Here is a 16,977-nt window from a genome sequence, read left to right on the forward strand (position 1 = left end):
TCGGCCAATCAGAGAAAAGGTTTCCTGTGAGGACCCAGTACTGGCGTTTCTGATGCCTGAATGTAATTAAGCAATGTTACAGATAATTAAATCAATAAATTATGTCACATTGGTTATATGTTACGTTTTTTGTTATAGTCACCCATTTTATGACCATAATACATTTTATAATTAATACATATATTACCCTTTTGTAAAGGTTTCCAGCAGGCAGTTAAAGAGCAGCTCCATCAGGCTTTTACATCACCCTCTCGTTGACATTTCACGGAGTTATTCAATAACATTTATTGGTTCCATGCGATGAAGTTCGGAGCAGGATTTTAGATAAAAGGCGTAAAGTTTTGGACCTACAGATTCGGCACTTGGCACGGGGAGGATGTCTCAGATGCTGAGGCTGCTCTCGGCGGTTGCCTTGCCTCTCTGCCGGCCTGGAGGTGCCCGGGCTCGGCTCTCTGCGGTGACCGCAGAACGGCTCTTCTCCGCCGGATGTCGAAGCTCCTCTGCACCGGTGAGTGAAGTTGGAGCTTTTCTGGAGAAAGAAAAAAATATATTAAAAGAACCCCCTCAGTTTATTAATGAACAAAACGGTATTTAGTTTGTGGGTTTAAAGTGTATTTAAAAGTAGAGTTGACGGTAGCTACATTAGCCCGACTAGCTAGCCCTTCGGAAATCAATACATTCAGAGTTTGTAGAGTTGGTTTATATCGTCTATTATTTAGATATTAACCAACTTGAAATAGCCCACATTCCAATCTACTTGTTGATTCGGCTTGAGTCAGATCCATTAAACTACAACTCTTGCGCGATAAAAATGGCTTTGTGTAATTAACCACAACTCGTTGCTACGCACTTGGTTAGATTTCTCCTGGCAAAGGTCATATTTAAGCTAATAATGAAGTCCCCCGTTCTATGTGCCTTCAAAAACACTTAACCACAAGTAATATAAATGACGTCACTCACTAAAATATCTCTAAAGATCAAGCTAACAACCTTCTGAATGCTAGGTTAGCTACCCGAGGCCCGTTCAGGTGTCTTTCATCACCATCGATCCTTCAACCAGGGTTCATCCTTTTAAAACCACTGGGAGGTTTTAATGTGTTTAATGTGTTTAATGGTTTTAATGGGAGGGACTGGGAGGTCAGCCAGCACTATTTGTAAAGAACTGTCAGTTTCTAAATCTTAAAACGCGTAACCATCTGGTCAATTCTATTCTCTCTAAAGAAGAAATATAAATATCTCTCTCTCTCTCTCTCTCTCTCTCTCTCTCTCTCTCTCTCTCTCTACACACACAACTGTGGATCGGAGACGTTTGGTCTCTGAAACTGGGACGGTTTTAATCCATCTATGTTATCTGACATGTTGTGACTTTTGTTGATCAGGAAAATAATGTCATCAAAGCGGGAAGAATGGACTGGGATAATAAATGTGAACCTGGTTGTTGTCAACAAACATTTGTCCTTGTGGTGATTAAATCTAAAGATCCGGTCGAGTCGATGTGCACAAAGTTCCCCCCCCATCTGATTCATTCCAGGATACTCTTTGTATAACCATGACCTTTCAGGGTCGAGGTCTTTTAGTTTTTTCATGGCTCTCCGGCCGCTATTGTATTTTTCTTTATTTCCAGAACGTCTCTCGGACTCCATCGAACCTTCTGACCGGTCGTCTGTTTCAGTCATTTCAGCGGCGACTCTTCTCTGCTGAACCGAAAGGTGAGATCGGCTGTTTGAGGGTCGGCTGCTCGTTTTTAGTTCATTAATCGCGGTTTAATATTTTTAAATTGAGTTTATTCATGACAGCAGAAAACGAATGAAGTAATCTAAGGAACCATTTGTAGTTGTCTTATTGTTTTATAAAAGCCAATAAAGAGCGGCTGCACGTAATCTTCTGAATTGATACCAGAAACAATACCTTCGGATGAAAACTGATATTAGAAAATGCTAGTAGGTTTGTGTGACTGACGCATGTGAGTTCCAGATGGCAAAGGAGGCGGAGCTTCAGGAGGTGGGAAGAGAGGTGGAAAAGACTGGTGGAGCCGAATGCAAAAGGTTTGTAACTTCCTGTTGGAATCCTAATTCACATCCTGTAGAATTCTGACTCATTCAGATGCATTTGAGCAAAACATTCTAATTCAGAAGTTTGTGGATGTGTGATCCTTAAGTTAAGTTAATAAATGCGGTTTGTTGCAGTCCTGAACTTCACTGCTTTAAATCTGCTCACGGCGCTCATTTCGTTTACTGAAGTGACTTCCCCGCTCGCTCGCGTTGTCCAGTGCCTCGCTGTGTCTTGATGTCGTATGTCTCTGCTGTCTCCAGGGAGACTTCCCCTGGGACGAGAAGGACTTCCGGTACCTGGCCATCGCGGCGGCCGGAGTCGGTTCGGTTCTGCTGTTCCTCTACTTCAGAGACACCGGCCGGGAGATCAGCTGGAAGGAGTTTGTGCACGGCTACGTGAGCAGAGGAATGGTGAGGACGATGGGACGCCCGTCCTACTGACTGCGGACGTCACATCACATCACAGACGGCCGAAGAAACCACTTTGGTTAGAATAAAGTACGTCATGGATGTACTTCTGTGTGCAGGTGGAGCGGCTGGAAGTCGTTAACAAGCAGTACGTCCGAGTCATCTTGGTGCCGGGGGCCGACGCCGACACGGTGAGCGCGAACTGGAGCTCACACTCAAGCTCACTTTTCATGTTTGTGTTACTCTTCTGCCAAACATAAACAATAATAAATAAAGAGGTGCCTCCATGTGTTTAAATTGTGAGTTAAACAATGTGAATAAATTATCACAAATTCCTCCCAAAAAGACACGATTTATTAAACATGTTTATTTACTTTTTACAAAATGAACTAATTATGAGAATAAAGTCCTTTTAAGCTAAAGACAAATATTGTTTTTATTTGAACTCTGTTACTCAGCTTATTCAGTCGATGCTGATCATCGAAAGATCTTTAAGTTCTTTTTCTTGATTATGTAAGAAGTTTTTCAATAGAATTCTAAGAAATGAACCGTGGTACATTTAATATATAATTCCTTAACCCTGATCTTGTATTTGCGGTGTGCATTATCTCATGTTCCTATCCTTAAAGCTTTCCTTTCCTATCGCTGTATTTCTATGATGAGAAACAGAACTTCTGCCCCTGGTAGCTGGCATCGGTATCACAAGGCTTCAGTAGGATGTGAACATGTCTCAGGCTTGCTTTGTTTTTAATGGATTCCTCTCACCGGTTCGTGGAGCAGAACTACGCTTGGTTCAACATCGGCAGCGTCGACACCTTCGAGAGGAACCTGGAGGTGGCGACAATGGAGCTCGGATTGGAGCCGTCGCGCCGCCCCGCCGTCGTTTACAGCACAGAGAGCGACGGGTGCGTGTTAAACCGCCGTGGCAACCTTTCTGACCTCGCTCTTTTGTCCTTCTTCTTCTTTTTTTTTTTTTTTTTTTTAATTGTAATTTTTAATCATCTTTAATCCCAGCTCTTTCCTGATGAGCATGATTCCCACCGTGCTGCTCATTGGCTTCCTGCTCTTCACCCTGCGGCGGGGGCCGATGGGCGGGGGCCCCGGCGGCGGGAAGGGGGGGCCTTTCAGCATGAGCGAGTCTACCGCCAAGATGATGAAGGACAACATTGATGTGAAGTTCAAGGACGTGGCCGGCTGCGAGGAGGCCAAGCTGGAGATCCTGGAGTTTGTCAACTTCCTTAAGAACCCAAAGCAGTACCAGGACCTGGGGGCCAAGATCCCCAAGGTGCAAACACACGCACATGTAACCAACGTTATCGGTGAACTTCATCACCATTAAGCGGCTTTTGACCACTGCGTTCTGAATGTGCCCCTTTGTCTCACCCCCCCCCCCCCCCCAGGGGGCCGTGCTGTCGGGGCCCCCCGGGACTGGGAAGACGCTGCTCGCCAAAGCCACTGCCGGAGAGGCTAACGTCCCGTTCATCACAGTCAACGGCTCCGAGTTCCTGGAGATGTTTGTGGGAGTCGGCCCTGCCAGGGTGAGAGGAGATCTGTTCTGTATATGTACATGTATATATGTTAAATAATACGGGTAGATCCAGCGTTTTCATTGGTTTAGAGTGAGTCACGGGGTGTGAGTTATTCAGCGAGCGTTCCATATCACTGCGCATCACTCAAAGGAACAAGTTAGATTTTGCGTGACCGTTGGTTGACATTTCAGCTTTTAGCTTGGTGGCGATTGCCGAAAAAACCCCTGGAAATTCCACAAATGATCAGTTTGGGATATGCAAGCTTTTGCAAACGGACAATTAAAGTGGACGTCATGAGTGATGTGAACTTAAATTATAGAATAAACCGGCTTTGATGAAATCTCCCCCTGATTCTGAGACCAACAGTCATGTGACCATAAACTTGTAAACTCGGCAGAGAGGTTGATATGTGAATATTTGAATGAATATAAAGTGTCATTTTTATTTAACATTGGCATCACTTGTTGACATTTACCCAAATGTTTGATGCGTAGACGGTAGATGTGATGAGCCCTCGTTGACACCTTCCCCCACAGGTGAGGGACATGTTTGCCATGGCGAGGAAGAACGCCCCCTGCATCCTCTTCATCGATGAGATCGACGCCGTGGGCAGGAAGAGGGGCGGCGGGAACTTCGGCGGTCAGAGTGAGCAGGAGAACACGCTGAACCAGCTGCTTGTGGAGATGGACGGTGAGAAGAAGCTCCGCCCCCGGGGGCCCTCATTTCAAACCATCTTCTCGCTCATCAATGCTTCTGTTACTTTTACCTTTTAGGTTTCAACACTGCAACGAACGTGGTGGTTTTAGCCGGAACCAACAGGCCCGACATCCTGGACCCGGCACTGATGAGACCGGGTCGCTTCGACCGACAGATCTACATCGGTATGGTCCAACGCTGATTGCTGATTGGTCTAACTCCTTTACCTCAGCTCCATCCTTATAAAATGTCTTTGTTTTTCATGTCAAGTTTATTTCAAAAGTTAAGTTCATCAGTAATTAAAAAGAAAAGCAGAAAACCATTTTAATGGTTATCAAAATAGTTATAACAATTAAAACATTTGTATAAAGAGACATTAAATGTACTTTAAGCACCAATAAGACTAAGTGAGTTTTGACAATAAATAGAATATAAAACCAGATCACAAGTCTCACTTTATTAATATTTCCTCAACGTAAACGTTTATTCTGATCCTTAATCCTTGTTAGAAAACCCCGAGATGGAGCCTCTTCTCCTCCCAACATGTAAATAAACAAGTGGGTTTAAAAGTGACACTTATTTTCTTTAATGCAGGTCCTCCGGACATCAAAGGCAGAGCCTCAATCTTTAAGGTCCACCTGCGTCCCATCAAGCTGGACCCCAACATGGACAAAGACCACCTCGCCAGGAAGATGGCCGCCGCCACGCCGGGCTTCACCGGTACGTCGGCGAGGCTTTGATGCACTTTTAAAATGTATATTTAAGTAATCTGTTTACTTTGAGAATAGTGTCGCATAGAGATGCAAAGACGTTCCGAAAAGTGTCCCTATAAATATTTATTCCAAAGATAAATCTCTTAATGTGCGTTACGTTTGTGAAACAAAGCATTAAATTATTTTTCAGTTTCGCGCCCTGCGTGGAAGCTAATGTATTGAAATGGAAAACTACCTTTTTTTTTTTTTTTTAAATTGGATTAATTGAAACGAGGATATCATCTAAAAGCATATTAAACATTACAATCAGCATTTTGTGTCACTTGTTTTCCAGTTTAAAGTGTTTGATTCTTTTGTGCAAAGCGATAAAGAGGGAAATTTGTATTCGATGCTTCACATTAGTTGGGTTTGATAATATTATTGTTGATAGCGTGGGAAGGTCTTCTTAAATAAACACAAATGAGAGTGAGCGAAAAGTGTTATTTTTATATCTCTCGTGCTTCGCCTCCAGGAGCCGACATCGCTAATGTCTGCAACGAGGCGGCGCTCATCGCCGCTCGCCACCTCAACGCCTCGGTCAACGGGAAGCACTTCGAGCAGGCGATCGACCGCGTGATCGGAGGTCAGCCATCGCTGCGCTGCAGAGTGTTTGTCAACAACAACAAACCACAACAACATTGGCTCTGTTTGCGTCTCCAGGTCTGGAGAAGAAGACTCAGGTGCTGCAGCCCGGCGAGAAGAAGACCGTTGCGTATCACGAGGCGGGGCACGCCATCGTGGGCTGGTTCCTGCAGCACGCCGACCCGCTGCTGAAGGTGACCTTTGATTCTGAGGGAATCTGTCTCACGCCGTTAAAATGGTGGTCTGCCTAAAAGGAATAAGTACTAAATTACTGGACGTAACGTGTGCTGCCCCCCACCCCAGGTGTCCATCATACCCCGGGGGAAGGGGCTGGGCTACGCTCAGTACCTCCCCAGGGAGCAGTACCTGTACAGCAAGGAGCAGCTGTTCGACCGGATGTGCATGATGCTGGGGGGCCGCGTGGCTGAGCAAGTCTTCTTTGAGCGGATCACCACCGGCGCTCAGGACGACCTGAAGAAGGTCACGCAGTCCGCCTACGCGCAGGTATGTGCATGCACGGCTGCATGAACTCGTCGTTTCGTCTGGCTTTGAGGGGGACTTGTCATTGTTCTACTTCCGGTTTACACTCGCCAGCAGTCACGCGACACGTTTTGGTACCTGAAGCCTTGTGTGCCTGGAGGTCTTATTAGTGTGATGTAACCCTGTCCTGCCCCTCAGGTGGTCCAGTTCGGGATGAGCGACAGAGTGGGTCAGGTGTCCTTCGACCTGCCGCGGCAGGGTGAGATGGTCCTGGAGAAGCCGTACAGCGAGGCCACGGCCGAGCTCATCGACTCGGAGGTTCGAGCGCTGGTGGACCGGGCGTACCAGCGGACGCTGGAGCTCATCCAGGAGAAGAAGGAGCTGGTGGAGCTGGTGAGGCTCGAGACCTCCTGATGATGTATCACGAGCGCCTTGAAACTCCACCAAAGAGTCTCATTAAATGGTTATTCAACTTTATAAGAACTGTCATTGAGGCGTCTTCATGAACCTCGTGGCAACAAATCAAAAAACATAACTGGAGAAATACAATTTTTAGGAAAATAACATTGCATAAAAATTGTAAATTCCCGTCACTAAAGAGGAGGATCGTTAGAATTTCATCTACTGTACAGAAAGATAAAGACACGACACAAACATGTGAATAATCTGTCTATTCGACTGCGGATGAGTTCCTGTGGCTTCTCGGATGATTCTGTTTTGAAGGACTTCGTGAGGGTATTTGTGGGGGGAGCTCTCGCTGACCTCCTCTCTGCTCCTCAGGTGGGGAAGCGCCTCCTGGACAAGGAGGTGCTGGACAAGGCAGACATGCTGGAGCTGCTCGGCCCGCGGCCCTTCGAGGAGAAGTCCACCTACGAGGAGTTTGTTGAGGGGACGGGGAGCTTCGAGGAGGACACCAGCCTTCCCGAGGGTCTCCGGGACTGGAACAAGGAGAGAGGGGAGGAGGCGGAGGAGGCAGGAGGAGGCAGCGAGGAGACCACTGGCCCCCCTCAGAACAAACAGCAGGTGGTGTAAAGGTGGGAAAGAAAGTCAGAAGAAACAAACTCTTCCATCCCAGCTGTAAGAACAACAGGCAGCTGACTTCTCTCAAAGGTCAACAGGGATTTATTCGGTTCATCTGCCAGCGGAGGAGGGAAAGTCAGTCAAACAGATGATTCATTAAAGTCCTTGAATCAATCAAGTGGCCAGCAGGTCAGATGTAGGCTTTTTATTTTCTCGGAGGATCAGACAGGAAGTGACTCGGATTGAGGATCCAGGAGATGGTTTTTAGTGTAAATGATGCTCATTATTTGTATTTATTGCATAAAGAGTTTTACTCCCCGGCTGACGAGAGCTTTCCTGCAGAAAAATGTAGAATATTTTACAGGTTTGAATATTTTCAGGATTGGTGTGAAATGTTTTTTTTTTTTTTTTTTTTACGACATTGAACTTGTGAATGATAAATCCGCAGCGACCTTCTGTTTGAGTTCCTTTTGATTGTAAAGATCGAAACACCAACTATGACTATTTGAGTTCTTCCTGAAAGGTTTCTGCTAATTTTAAAGGAGAAATGTTCAGTTTTAAATAGTCTCCGAAGAAAAGAACAAACGAGATGATCAGACCGATTATTGTGGTTATTTTAAATATTACAAACTTTCTATTTGGCGACATTCTGCTTCAATGGAAATCTCTCAAATAAAAGTAAATTGTCTTTTGTAATATACACTTAATGTTTGGTCCGTTTTTAAGCTGCTTTCTGAAACATTAAGACGTTTAAATACAAGCTGTGCTGCATGAATTATGACATTAAATGTTTAATGTGCAGGACGCAGCTAGTTGAATATTTTGCACACAGATTTCTGTGAATCTAAGATCACAAATGTATAACAGGGAAATTTATTTTGACCCCGTTGTCACTATTGACATATTAGTTTGATATATCAATGCTGCGTCCATTAAGTCAATTATATCATCTGATTATTTTTTTTTAAAAAGCACTTAATCAAATAAAAAGGTTATACCTCACACTTGAACTTTAGCTAAAGTAATACATGTATTAAAGCGGCTGATGTGAAGTCATGAAACAAAGAGCTAAATAAAGATCCTTTATCAAAATATGAATGCGCACTGTTTCAGATGCATGTTTGATGATAAACTGCTGTAGGAAAGAATTATGAATTGTTTGGCGGCTCTCGGTGTTTCCTGAATCTCAAAGATAAAAAGTAGAAACGTTAATAGAAATATTTATTTCACCAACAAACTGCTCTCAGATCTGAGAAACATTGAGAATAAGTAAATCACAAATGCTTTTTAACAAACGTTTTTGTAACAATGCGCAATTTGTATTTAGAAAGTGGAATCATTTTTTTCATCTACAGAAAACCAAACTAAAGCGTGAAAGTGATCAACTCAATAAGTCCCCATGTGTGAGCGTCTAAAGGAGTAACTGGTCAAATGACATTCAGCCAGTGACCTTCTATTGACCTTTGACCTCACGCAGTGCTTCAGCCGCTTTGAGTAGAGATCATTCATATCTCAGTCCTGGATTTATGGTTTGTGCTCAGTCTGAATGTGAAACGATGAAGCAACTCTAAATCTCATGCCTTTATTTTCGATCCTACTTTATTTAATTGTAAATGATTTAGATGTAAAACTCTACTTTGTAAACAATATTCCAGTATAAAAAAGCTACAAAGATGCAACGTGTCTCCTCTCAAGCTGCTCGGTACGTCCAGAGGGACGAGTCCAACGGACAGAAATAGGTTATAGTAATTTAACTCCACCCACTGGCCTTGACCATGCCCATTGGTCGTTTTAACTCCGCCCACTGGGACATCGTCTCAGATCTTCTGTTGTCTCTTATGGGAAGTAAAAAACAAAAAATCCTTTGGCGACTTGCTAGAGTTTTTTTTTTTTGGTCTCTTCTCCCGCCACCTCCCTAATTGGTCCGTTCTTCACATCCAATGGTGGGCGAGCAACGAGGCGAGCAGAGAGGCGGAGAAGACTGACCGCGACAACAAGATGGCTGCCACGCCACCGCATTCTTTTGCATTTTCCTGCAGAAGAGGCAACAAGAAACAACATGATTACTGTTGTACAAGTATTTATGTATCAGTATTCTTGAAGTGTGGGTGTGGTAATACTACGTTTGAATACACTAAAATATACCATTAGTACATTATAATGATGATATAAATGTTATACAACACTTAGTATCTCGTATTAACACTCACCTTCGGGTGGTAGTCGTGGCACGACTGCGGGCGCCGCCGCACCTTCTGGGACTTCATCCGGTTGCACTTCACCGTGGCGTTATGTTCTCCCACGTTAAGGACAAAAAATGAAGTATCAAAACTTTTTAACGTACTTATATCAGTATCATAACATTACTCATAACAGTACACGTAAAAGTACTGATAACCGTATCATAACATTACTTATAACAGTACTCATAACAGTGGACATGACAGTACTCATCAGGAAGCTTTTTTCACTGCTTTATTGCAGCTACTTGAACGAATAAACTATTATGCTGTGATTTAATACCAATAACCAGACAAAAGGAAAGCACAAATAACTACATAATGAAGCAGATTTGTCAAAAGTCAGAATATATATTTTGAAACTTGTCTCCCAAGACGACATGGAAACAACTTTTAAAAAGATAGTTTTTTTTAATGGAGTCTGGATCGATTGCAGCTAAGCTACGCTAACTTTGTAGATCTCTATTTTCTTTAATCATACAAAACAAATAAATCCTCCTTACAATTACTGCAAACTGTGTGAAGCTGTGACCCCGTAGTGACCTCAGTGACCTCACAGAAGGATATATTTGATCTCTTTTGGCTCCAGCGGGATGGCGCCGTACTGACGGGAGCAGTCGCAGTCGGCCTGAGCGACGACCATCACCAGGTTGCTGTCGGGGATCTGCTGCACCACGAACATCCTGCAACCCATCGATCAATACCTCAAACAGTTATAACCAGTAAATAAATAAATGTATTTATGTAGCAAAGTATCCGAATACTTCTTCTGGTTATGAGTGTGTGTGTGTGTGTGTGTGTGTGTGTGTGTATGCGTCGTAGTAGTGTGTGCGTGAGTCGTACTTCTGGCAGCGTCCACACTTGATGAGGCTGTTGGCTTCCTTCACAGACGAGTCGTACATGAAGCCGGGATACGCCGTGTCACACGGCTGCAGAGCGCCCACCTTCTTCTGCTTGTGGCCTAAGACAAGAAGACAGAGAGAAAGTGACACACAAACACGGCCCTCAGTCTTTGTGTCTCTGCGAGGACGTCTCCTCTGTCCCAACACACACACACACACGGGACTCACTGGTGTGATAGCCGGCCTTGGCTGAATGGATGAAGATGATGGATCGGCATGACGGCACAGATGACACACCCAGGTAAGGATGAGGATGGAGAGGACGATGAAGATGAGGCCGGCGTTTCAGACAGAATGTTTGTGAATAAGACAGGAAGCCGCGGTGAGGTGAATAAAACAAACGCACCCAATCTGTGGTATTTCTATGCTGTGATATTTCTACGCTGTGGTATTTCTACCGTCTCACCGTCCACGAAGTAGTCGGAGTGCCAGAGACCACAGAGGTTGAAGTCCAACAGGAACCTGAGCAGAGAGACTTTATTAATAAAGTTAATTCAAATATACAAATGAAGATAAGAAATATTCACAGGTGTCAATGAAGTAAAAGAAGATGAGAGGTCACTGACTCACATCAGCAGGTTGGAGAAGAACCATCGAATCAACGCAGCGACGCCATAAAACGGCTGCAAGAGGAAAGTAAAAAACATCTGAGTCGTCTGGTTTTTAGCGGTAATAAGTAATACTAAATAATAATTACAAGTGTGTTACTCACACTGAGGAGGCGGCGTGCGCTGCTGGCGTGATGATGAGAAGTCTTACACATGGCCTGGTAGTCGAACAACGACACTCTGCGAACAAACAAACAACGTCAACAAACTACGTTCACAAACACCCACGTCAACAAACAACATCAACAAACACTTTCGTTACGTAAATAGTAAAAGTAGTAAATGAAGTTGTCTTTGTAAAATGGACCAAACAACATCGATAAAGCACTAAAGCGCTCTAGTGACAAATGGATCGGTGCCGCCACTAAAGGCAAGAGAAGAAGAAGCAGCGGTACTTCCTGTCCGTCGTACTTTTTGAACATTCCCATCTTGATCAGCGAGGCCATCACCGACCCGTCCACCTCGCCGAAGAAGCGTCCCACCTGGAGGAGACGAAGCTCAGCACTCAGACACATGTGTATTTATACCACAATGTGTGTATTTATACCACAAAGTGCACTGGTGTCGTCCCCGTGTTTACTATTCAGGAACAAAAGCATGAGTTTGTGAAGGAGTGAGCGTGCGACTGCATTGATGACACAAAGTGACAGCCTCATTCTTTTGGTCCTCACAGAGGAACAGTGTAATAAAGACACAGAATTGTTCACTCATCATCCATCTGTAAATCACAATGTTTGGTTTGCGGAGTAAAGTGAGAGGAATGTGTAGAGAAACTATTTCGCTGCATGAATCAGCAGAAAGAAAAACTGCTCTGGCAAACGTATCCGGTAAAGACGGAGGCCGAATGAGCCTGAAGTGTCCCTGTGAGATCCACCACCAGTCCACTGGGGTCCACAGCGCTTTGTCGCTGCTTAAGCGCTCCGCCCTCCGAGGAGTTTGAGGAGCGATGAAACCTGACGGCTGGGAATAAAAAAAAATACACCTGCAGGAGGTCAGCGGCTTCAGGGAGCCGCGACAAGGGGCAAGCTGCTCCCAGTGGGAGATCACGCACACTGCACGCTAACATGCTAACGTTAGCATGTTAGTAATTTCAAAGTAATACATCGAGGTGAATGACGAAGAAGAGGAAGAGGAAGAAGAAGAAGAAGAGGAGGAGCTTTTCAAAAGGTCTCAGATCCACAAACACAACGAAGCGCTTTGCCTCGTTACGTAAGAGAAGCAGCTGAGTGCTTCCTCTGAGCCCGGCAGACTAACACATCCTCCGAGCGGCACAGCTGGCGCACAGCTGGAGGCCTCGAGGTCACGGCCGAAGGGTCGAGCCCGGGTGAACGGCGAGCCGAAGATGCAGAGAGCGATGGAATATACGGAGGTAAAGTGAGATGTGTGTGGCATCACATTACGTTAATCCTCACTAATCATCCCAGTTAATCCCGAGTTGTCAGATGGACAACAAGCTGCTCGTCAGAGACACTTTAGAACGTCCTCAGAAGGACATCGTAGCCCAATCAGGCTAAATTATTCTAATACATTTTAGTGAAGTTAAAAAAGTCAAAATTATATAATTGTATTTTTATAATTTTTCATAATAACTCATTATTTATTTATTTATAATTATGATTACTACTTAATCATGAATATGGGACAAAAAGAAGAAAGGATCACAACATTAAGTCGGATCCATCTAATTTGTGTGGATTTGGGGTTAAATAAATGTGGGAAACTTTTCAGGTGGATAAATCTGCCAGATGTTGCTCCGTTTACGCCTCGTCAACAGTCCGATGATGTCATCAGGTGCTGAGCCTCCTGCCGACACACAGAGGTCTTCTGCCCGACTCACAAAGGAATTAAAGAACTTCACGTTTCACAAAGCAGACTTTTAGATTTAAATACACGTACAAATCGTAAAGAAACCATTTGCCTCTCAGAGCAGATCAATTTGAAATCATATGTACTGCCAGCGACTGACCCTATGATTTACAAATAATTATTATATTATATTAGGGCTGTCAATAGATAAAAAACATTTTGAAATTCATTCATCTTGATTAATAGCAATTAATGAATATTGTTGTTACAATTTTGTTTATAATGAATGTTTGTTTTTCTTTTAAAGACAATGGAGGCAACCAAGCAGCTAGCTTTTGCAAGTAAACCGGAAGTAAACAAAGGTACGTTAACTACGTTAAACTATTTTGTCGCATTAATCTCACATTAATCGCATAGATTAACATGTTTATGTTAATCTATATATATATATATAATATATGTATACAAAATTGCTGTCCTCACCTCACTCCTCTCTTTGGACAGCAGGACAAAGCCGTTGTTGTCCACCAGGAAACAGTTGAGATCCTGAGCAGGAATCAGGAGGAAAGAGGAGGAAGTGTGTGTGTTTGGTGCTTTTCACAATAAAAGAAGCAATGCTTAGGAGAGGGATTACTTACAGAGCTCTCACAGCTGAGAGGACACACGCCTTCAATGGCAGAACACTGAGGGGGAGGGAAGGTGTGAAGGTCAAAGGCCACCACAAACACTACAAAGAACAGAGGCTTAACGGTCCGAACACACAACCAGAAGTACTCCAGGAAAAGATTTCTAACTGATTGATATCTGTGACTTAAGTGAGGGACAGTGGAATATTGAATGGTTGCTATAGAAACGTCTCCAGCAATGAATTTAAGTTCATCTTCAGCTGAAGTAACCAGGATGTGATGGAAGAGAATATTGTGCCTCGATGTTAAAACACAGCCGAATGACTCTGAAATCAACAATTAAAAAGCAGCGTTTACTCACGTCGGTGTCGCTGGGCTGGAAGCAACACGGCAGGAGTCGAGGAAGACGAGGAGGAAGAAAAAATAAATGACATAGTATAAAACTACAAGTTAAAATAAATGTTTATAAAATATAGAACAAATGAATAAAAGACAAAACTTCCCTTTGTTAAAATATTGCTCCCCAGGCAATGAAAAGAAATGTCGCAAATCACAGCAACGAAACATGACGTGAAAGACCCTAACAGAGGTTGTAACAAGTTGGCTTTCCAGATGTTTTGTTACTTAACAGCAGCCTCTGGTTCTGTAAAGTAAAATAACAATAAAGCAGGCGATGCTTTAGGGCGGGACTACACGCTGATTGACAGGTCTCTAATAGACCACAAAGCAGGTGATGCTTTAGGGCGGGGCTACACGCTGATTGACAGGTCTCTTCCAGAGACTTATGCGCCATCTTTACATCCTCCTCAGTCACTATTTTCTCACTTCCTGTTCACTGGTCGCTAAAAAAACCCGGCGGGCTAAGTACCGACAGATAGACCAGTGACGCCATCATGGCCTGCCCCTCCTCTTAGAGAACATCTAAGAATGTAAAAGTAAAGTCCTCCAAGAAGATTAAAGTCCAACAATACAAAACTATGAGCGCACTTCTGTCCCGTAAAAATCCTCTGGGGTCAGAGGTCATTTAATTAATTTGTCAGGGAGCAAAGTTAATTATGCGCATTAATTGACATTAAAGAGGAATAAGAAGAAAGAACAGCTAAGTGAGTCTTGGAGACCAAGTAAAGCTCCTCATTCTGCTCTCTGCTCATAGGATCAGATCCAAGGGTCTCTATTGTGTTACTCAAGTAAGACACACACACACACACACACACACACACACACACACACACACACACACACACACACACACAGACAAACTCTCTCTGTGGTCTGACTGAGTGAACGTCTGCAGCTCAGTGAAGCAGAAGAAGAGCTGCAGACGTCCTTTAGAGGTCAGAGGGGCCGATCACGTTATTGATTAGTGGTGCTGATCACAACCAGGGAGTTCTGTTTGGCTGCAGGAGGAACTCACCATCTCGTTTTTTGCAACCAGTGAACAGGAGGTAACCTCATCTGGACTGAGGTGTACGTAGAGACGCCATTTATGTCTCTGTAAGAGACCTGTCAATCAGTGTGTAGCCCCGCCCTAAAGCATCCCCTGCTTTATGGGCTGTTCTAAACTCTAAATGGCTCATAATTCACTAAATAAATATCATGCTGTATTAAGGAAGACTTGAAACTAGAGATTGAGACCATAAACTCATGTGTACAATGTTTACTGAATAAATCAAGAGAGAAGTAGTCATTTTCTCATAAACTTCTATGGGAACAGAGGAGTCGCCCCCTGGTGGTCACTACAGAGAATGTGTGCAAAGTTTACAGCGATGATGACTGTCGGCGTTGAGGTGAAAGGTGAAACTGTCTATTATCAGTCAGATGATAATAGACAGTCCTCTGCTCACCTGCTTGGCGATGGCCCAGAACATCTTCTCCAGCATATCCAAGGACATCTGCAGCCCGATGGCTAAAAATAGAAAACATAAACACATTCACACACACACACACACAAACACACACAGACAAACACACACACGATACGCAAACGATACACATTAAAGGCAAAAGGACGAGGAAGAGGAGAACAGGAAATCAATTCAACCCCGGTTCACCTCTGTCGTGTGCTGTGGCTAATGAAGGGATGTCAACATGGCGTGTGTGTGTGAGTGTGTGTGTGTTTGTACATTAACATATAAATCAACCTTTAGATCATTATAATACCTTATATAGACCATTAACCTATAGATATTTGAACCTATAGATATATTAATCTATAGATGTAAATCAACATACATTAAATACATTGTATAATAAATATACCTTTAGCGTAACAGCACAATGAGGTTGTGAGGTCATAAACAGGAGCCTCTCAACAGAATTATGGTAATAAATACACATATTTAACACAGCTCCACTTCTTACAGTCAGAGTGATCATTTTATTTAGTAGAAAGTGTATTTTTTAATGGATAAAACCGCTGTTCAGTGGTTCAAATGCAGGAGACAACGATTCTCTGAACAAAACAGAAGAAATGAGCAGGAAACAGCTTCCTGTTTCAGCCTCAAGATTTTCACAATAAAAGAACAAACTGGAGTTAACTTAAAACTAAGAGGGAGGTTATCAAAGAGTTAAATATCAGCTAAACGAATCACCGTTTATCAATATTCAGTAATTCGGCATCCAGTTTATCACTATTCTGTTTTACACGTAAACAAAGCCTTTGTCATATCCTGTGTGGAAGAAGTCAAGCTGATGGAGGACTCTCCTGATCCTGGATCAGCAGGATGTTGACCTCTGGCTTCTTTAAGCTCCTTCCTCTTCTTCTTTAAACATGCCTCTGTGCAGACTCAGTTGCCTGCAGCTTTGCCCCCCCCCCCTCTCCCTCCTCACCTCATCGGCGCCCTTCAGCACTGCAGCCTGCCCCAGTTCTGCTGCAGTCTGCATACAGAACGCGTCCCACACGACTCAATCTGCTTTTCTTATTACTTTTGGGGCTGTTGATCGTTGGTGATTGTTGAATGAAAACCTCTAAGCTGAGAGCGTTAAAGTGTCATGAGACATTACACTCCTTTCTCTTCATAACTCTGGTTTCATATGCAGATTTTTCTTCACAGGTGTATAGATCTTTTTGATGTTTACTTTCATTTTTGATACTCAGTTTCTTTTTTTTGCAACACTCACCTCAAAATTTTGTAGATATGAGTCAGCGTTTTGTGCGTTATCTAACAGTTAGAGTTCTGCAACCAGTGAAGAGGAAGTGACCATATATGGACTGAGGAGGACGTAAAGACGCCAATGTTACAAGCTGTCAATCAGCATGTAGCCCCGCCCTAAAGCA

At 43.6% G+C, this 16,977-nt stretch overlaps 2 protein-coding genes and 1 long non-coding RNA gene across 8 annotated transcripts in view; 2 read left to right on the plus strand and 1 right to left on the minus strand.

Moving 5' to 3' along the window:
* Positions 1-220: 220 nt before the first annotated feature.
* afg3l1 (AFG3-like AAA ATPase 1) lies at positions 221-8,610 on the plus strand. Its single transcript, XM_040162829.2, has 16 exons — positions 221-508; positions 1,625-1,709; positions 1,975-2,045; positions 2,313-2,462; positions 2,579-2,650; positions 3,240-3,364; positions 3,474-3,744; positions 3,860-3,997; positions 4,525-4,678; positions 4,762-4,869; positions 5,279-5,404; positions 5,909-6,019; positions 6,097-6,212; positions 6,322-6,522; positions 6,697-6,891; positions 7,279-8,610. Exons 1-16 carry the CDS (start codon positions 377-379, stop codon positions 7,528-7,530), a joined length of 2,307 nt encoding a protein of 768 aa, XP_040018763.1. The 5' UTR covers positions 221-376; the 3' UTR covers positions 7,531-8,610.
* Positions 8,611-8,722: 112 nt separating this feature from the next.
* LOC120809184 (voltage-dependent calcium channel subunit alpha-2/delta-4) overlaps positions 8,723-16,977 on the minus strand; it is a 34,278-nt gene continuing 26,023 nt past the window's right edge. For 2 of the 6 annotated variants that reach the window (XM_078083069.1, XM_078083070.1), the window contains 13 exons: positions 15,545-15,606; positions 14,062-14,076; positions 13,713-13,757; positions 13,558-13,620; positions 11,680-11,750; positions 11,373-11,448; positions 11,231-11,283; positions 11,067-11,122; positions 10,829-10,849; positions 10,602-10,719; positions 10,321-10,441; positions 9,729-9,806; positions 8,723-9,551 (listed from right to left, as the gene is read on the minus strand). In XM_078083069.1, coding sequence (XP_077939195.1) covers positions 9,450-9,551; positions 9,729-9,806; positions 10,321-10,441; positions 10,602-10,719; positions 10,829-10,849; positions 11,067-11,122; positions 11,231-11,283; positions 11,373-11,448; positions 11,680-11,750; positions 13,558-13,620; positions 13,713-13,757; positions 14,062-14,076; positions 15,545-15,606 — 881 coding nt within the window. In that variant the 3' untranslated portion in view covers positions 8,723-9,449. Of the gene's footprint in view, positions 9,552-9,728; positions 9,815-10,261; positions 10,442-10,601; positions 10,720-10,828; positions 10,850-11,066; positions 11,123-11,230; positions 11,284-11,372; positions 11,449-11,679; positions 11,751-13,557; positions 13,621-13,712; positions 13,758-14,061; positions 14,077-15,544; positions 15,607-16,977 lie in introns of those variants that run through there. The other 4 variants (XM_078083071.1, XM_078083072.1, XR_013451222.1 and 1 more) reach the window with 3 other exon arrangements.
* LOC144383781 (uncharacterized) lies at positions 9,728-10,510 on the plus strand. Its single transcript, XR_013451223.1, has 2 exons — positions 9,728-9,806; positions 10,321-10,510. It is a non-coding gene; the product is annotated as an uncharacterized LOC144383781 (long non-coding RNA).

This window comes from Gasterosteus aculeatus, chromosome X, assembly GCF_964276395.1.
Source record: "Gasterosteus aculeatus chromosome X, fGasAcu3.hap1.1, whole genome shotgun sequence".
In the NCBI taxonomy this organism is placed as follows: Eukaryota; Metazoa; Chordata; class Actinopteri; order Perciformes; family Gasterosteidae; genus Gasterosteus; species Gasterosteus aculeatus.

Excerpts from the sequence above, each read along its gene's own strand:
- afg3l1 (XM_040162829.2), top strand. The coding sequence starts at position 377 with ATGTCTCAGATGCTGAGGCTGCTCTCGGCGGTTGCCTTGCCTCTCTGC. Across the intron at positions 3,998-4,524 it reads TGGGAGTCGGCCCTGCCAGG|GTGAGGGACATGTTTGCCAT; the intron begins GTGAGAGGAGAT and ends CTTCCCCCACAG. Across the intron at positions 5,405-5,908 it reads CGCCACGCCGGGCTTCACCG|GAGCCGACATCGCTAATGTC; the intron begins GTACGTCGGCGA and ends CTTCGCCTCCAG.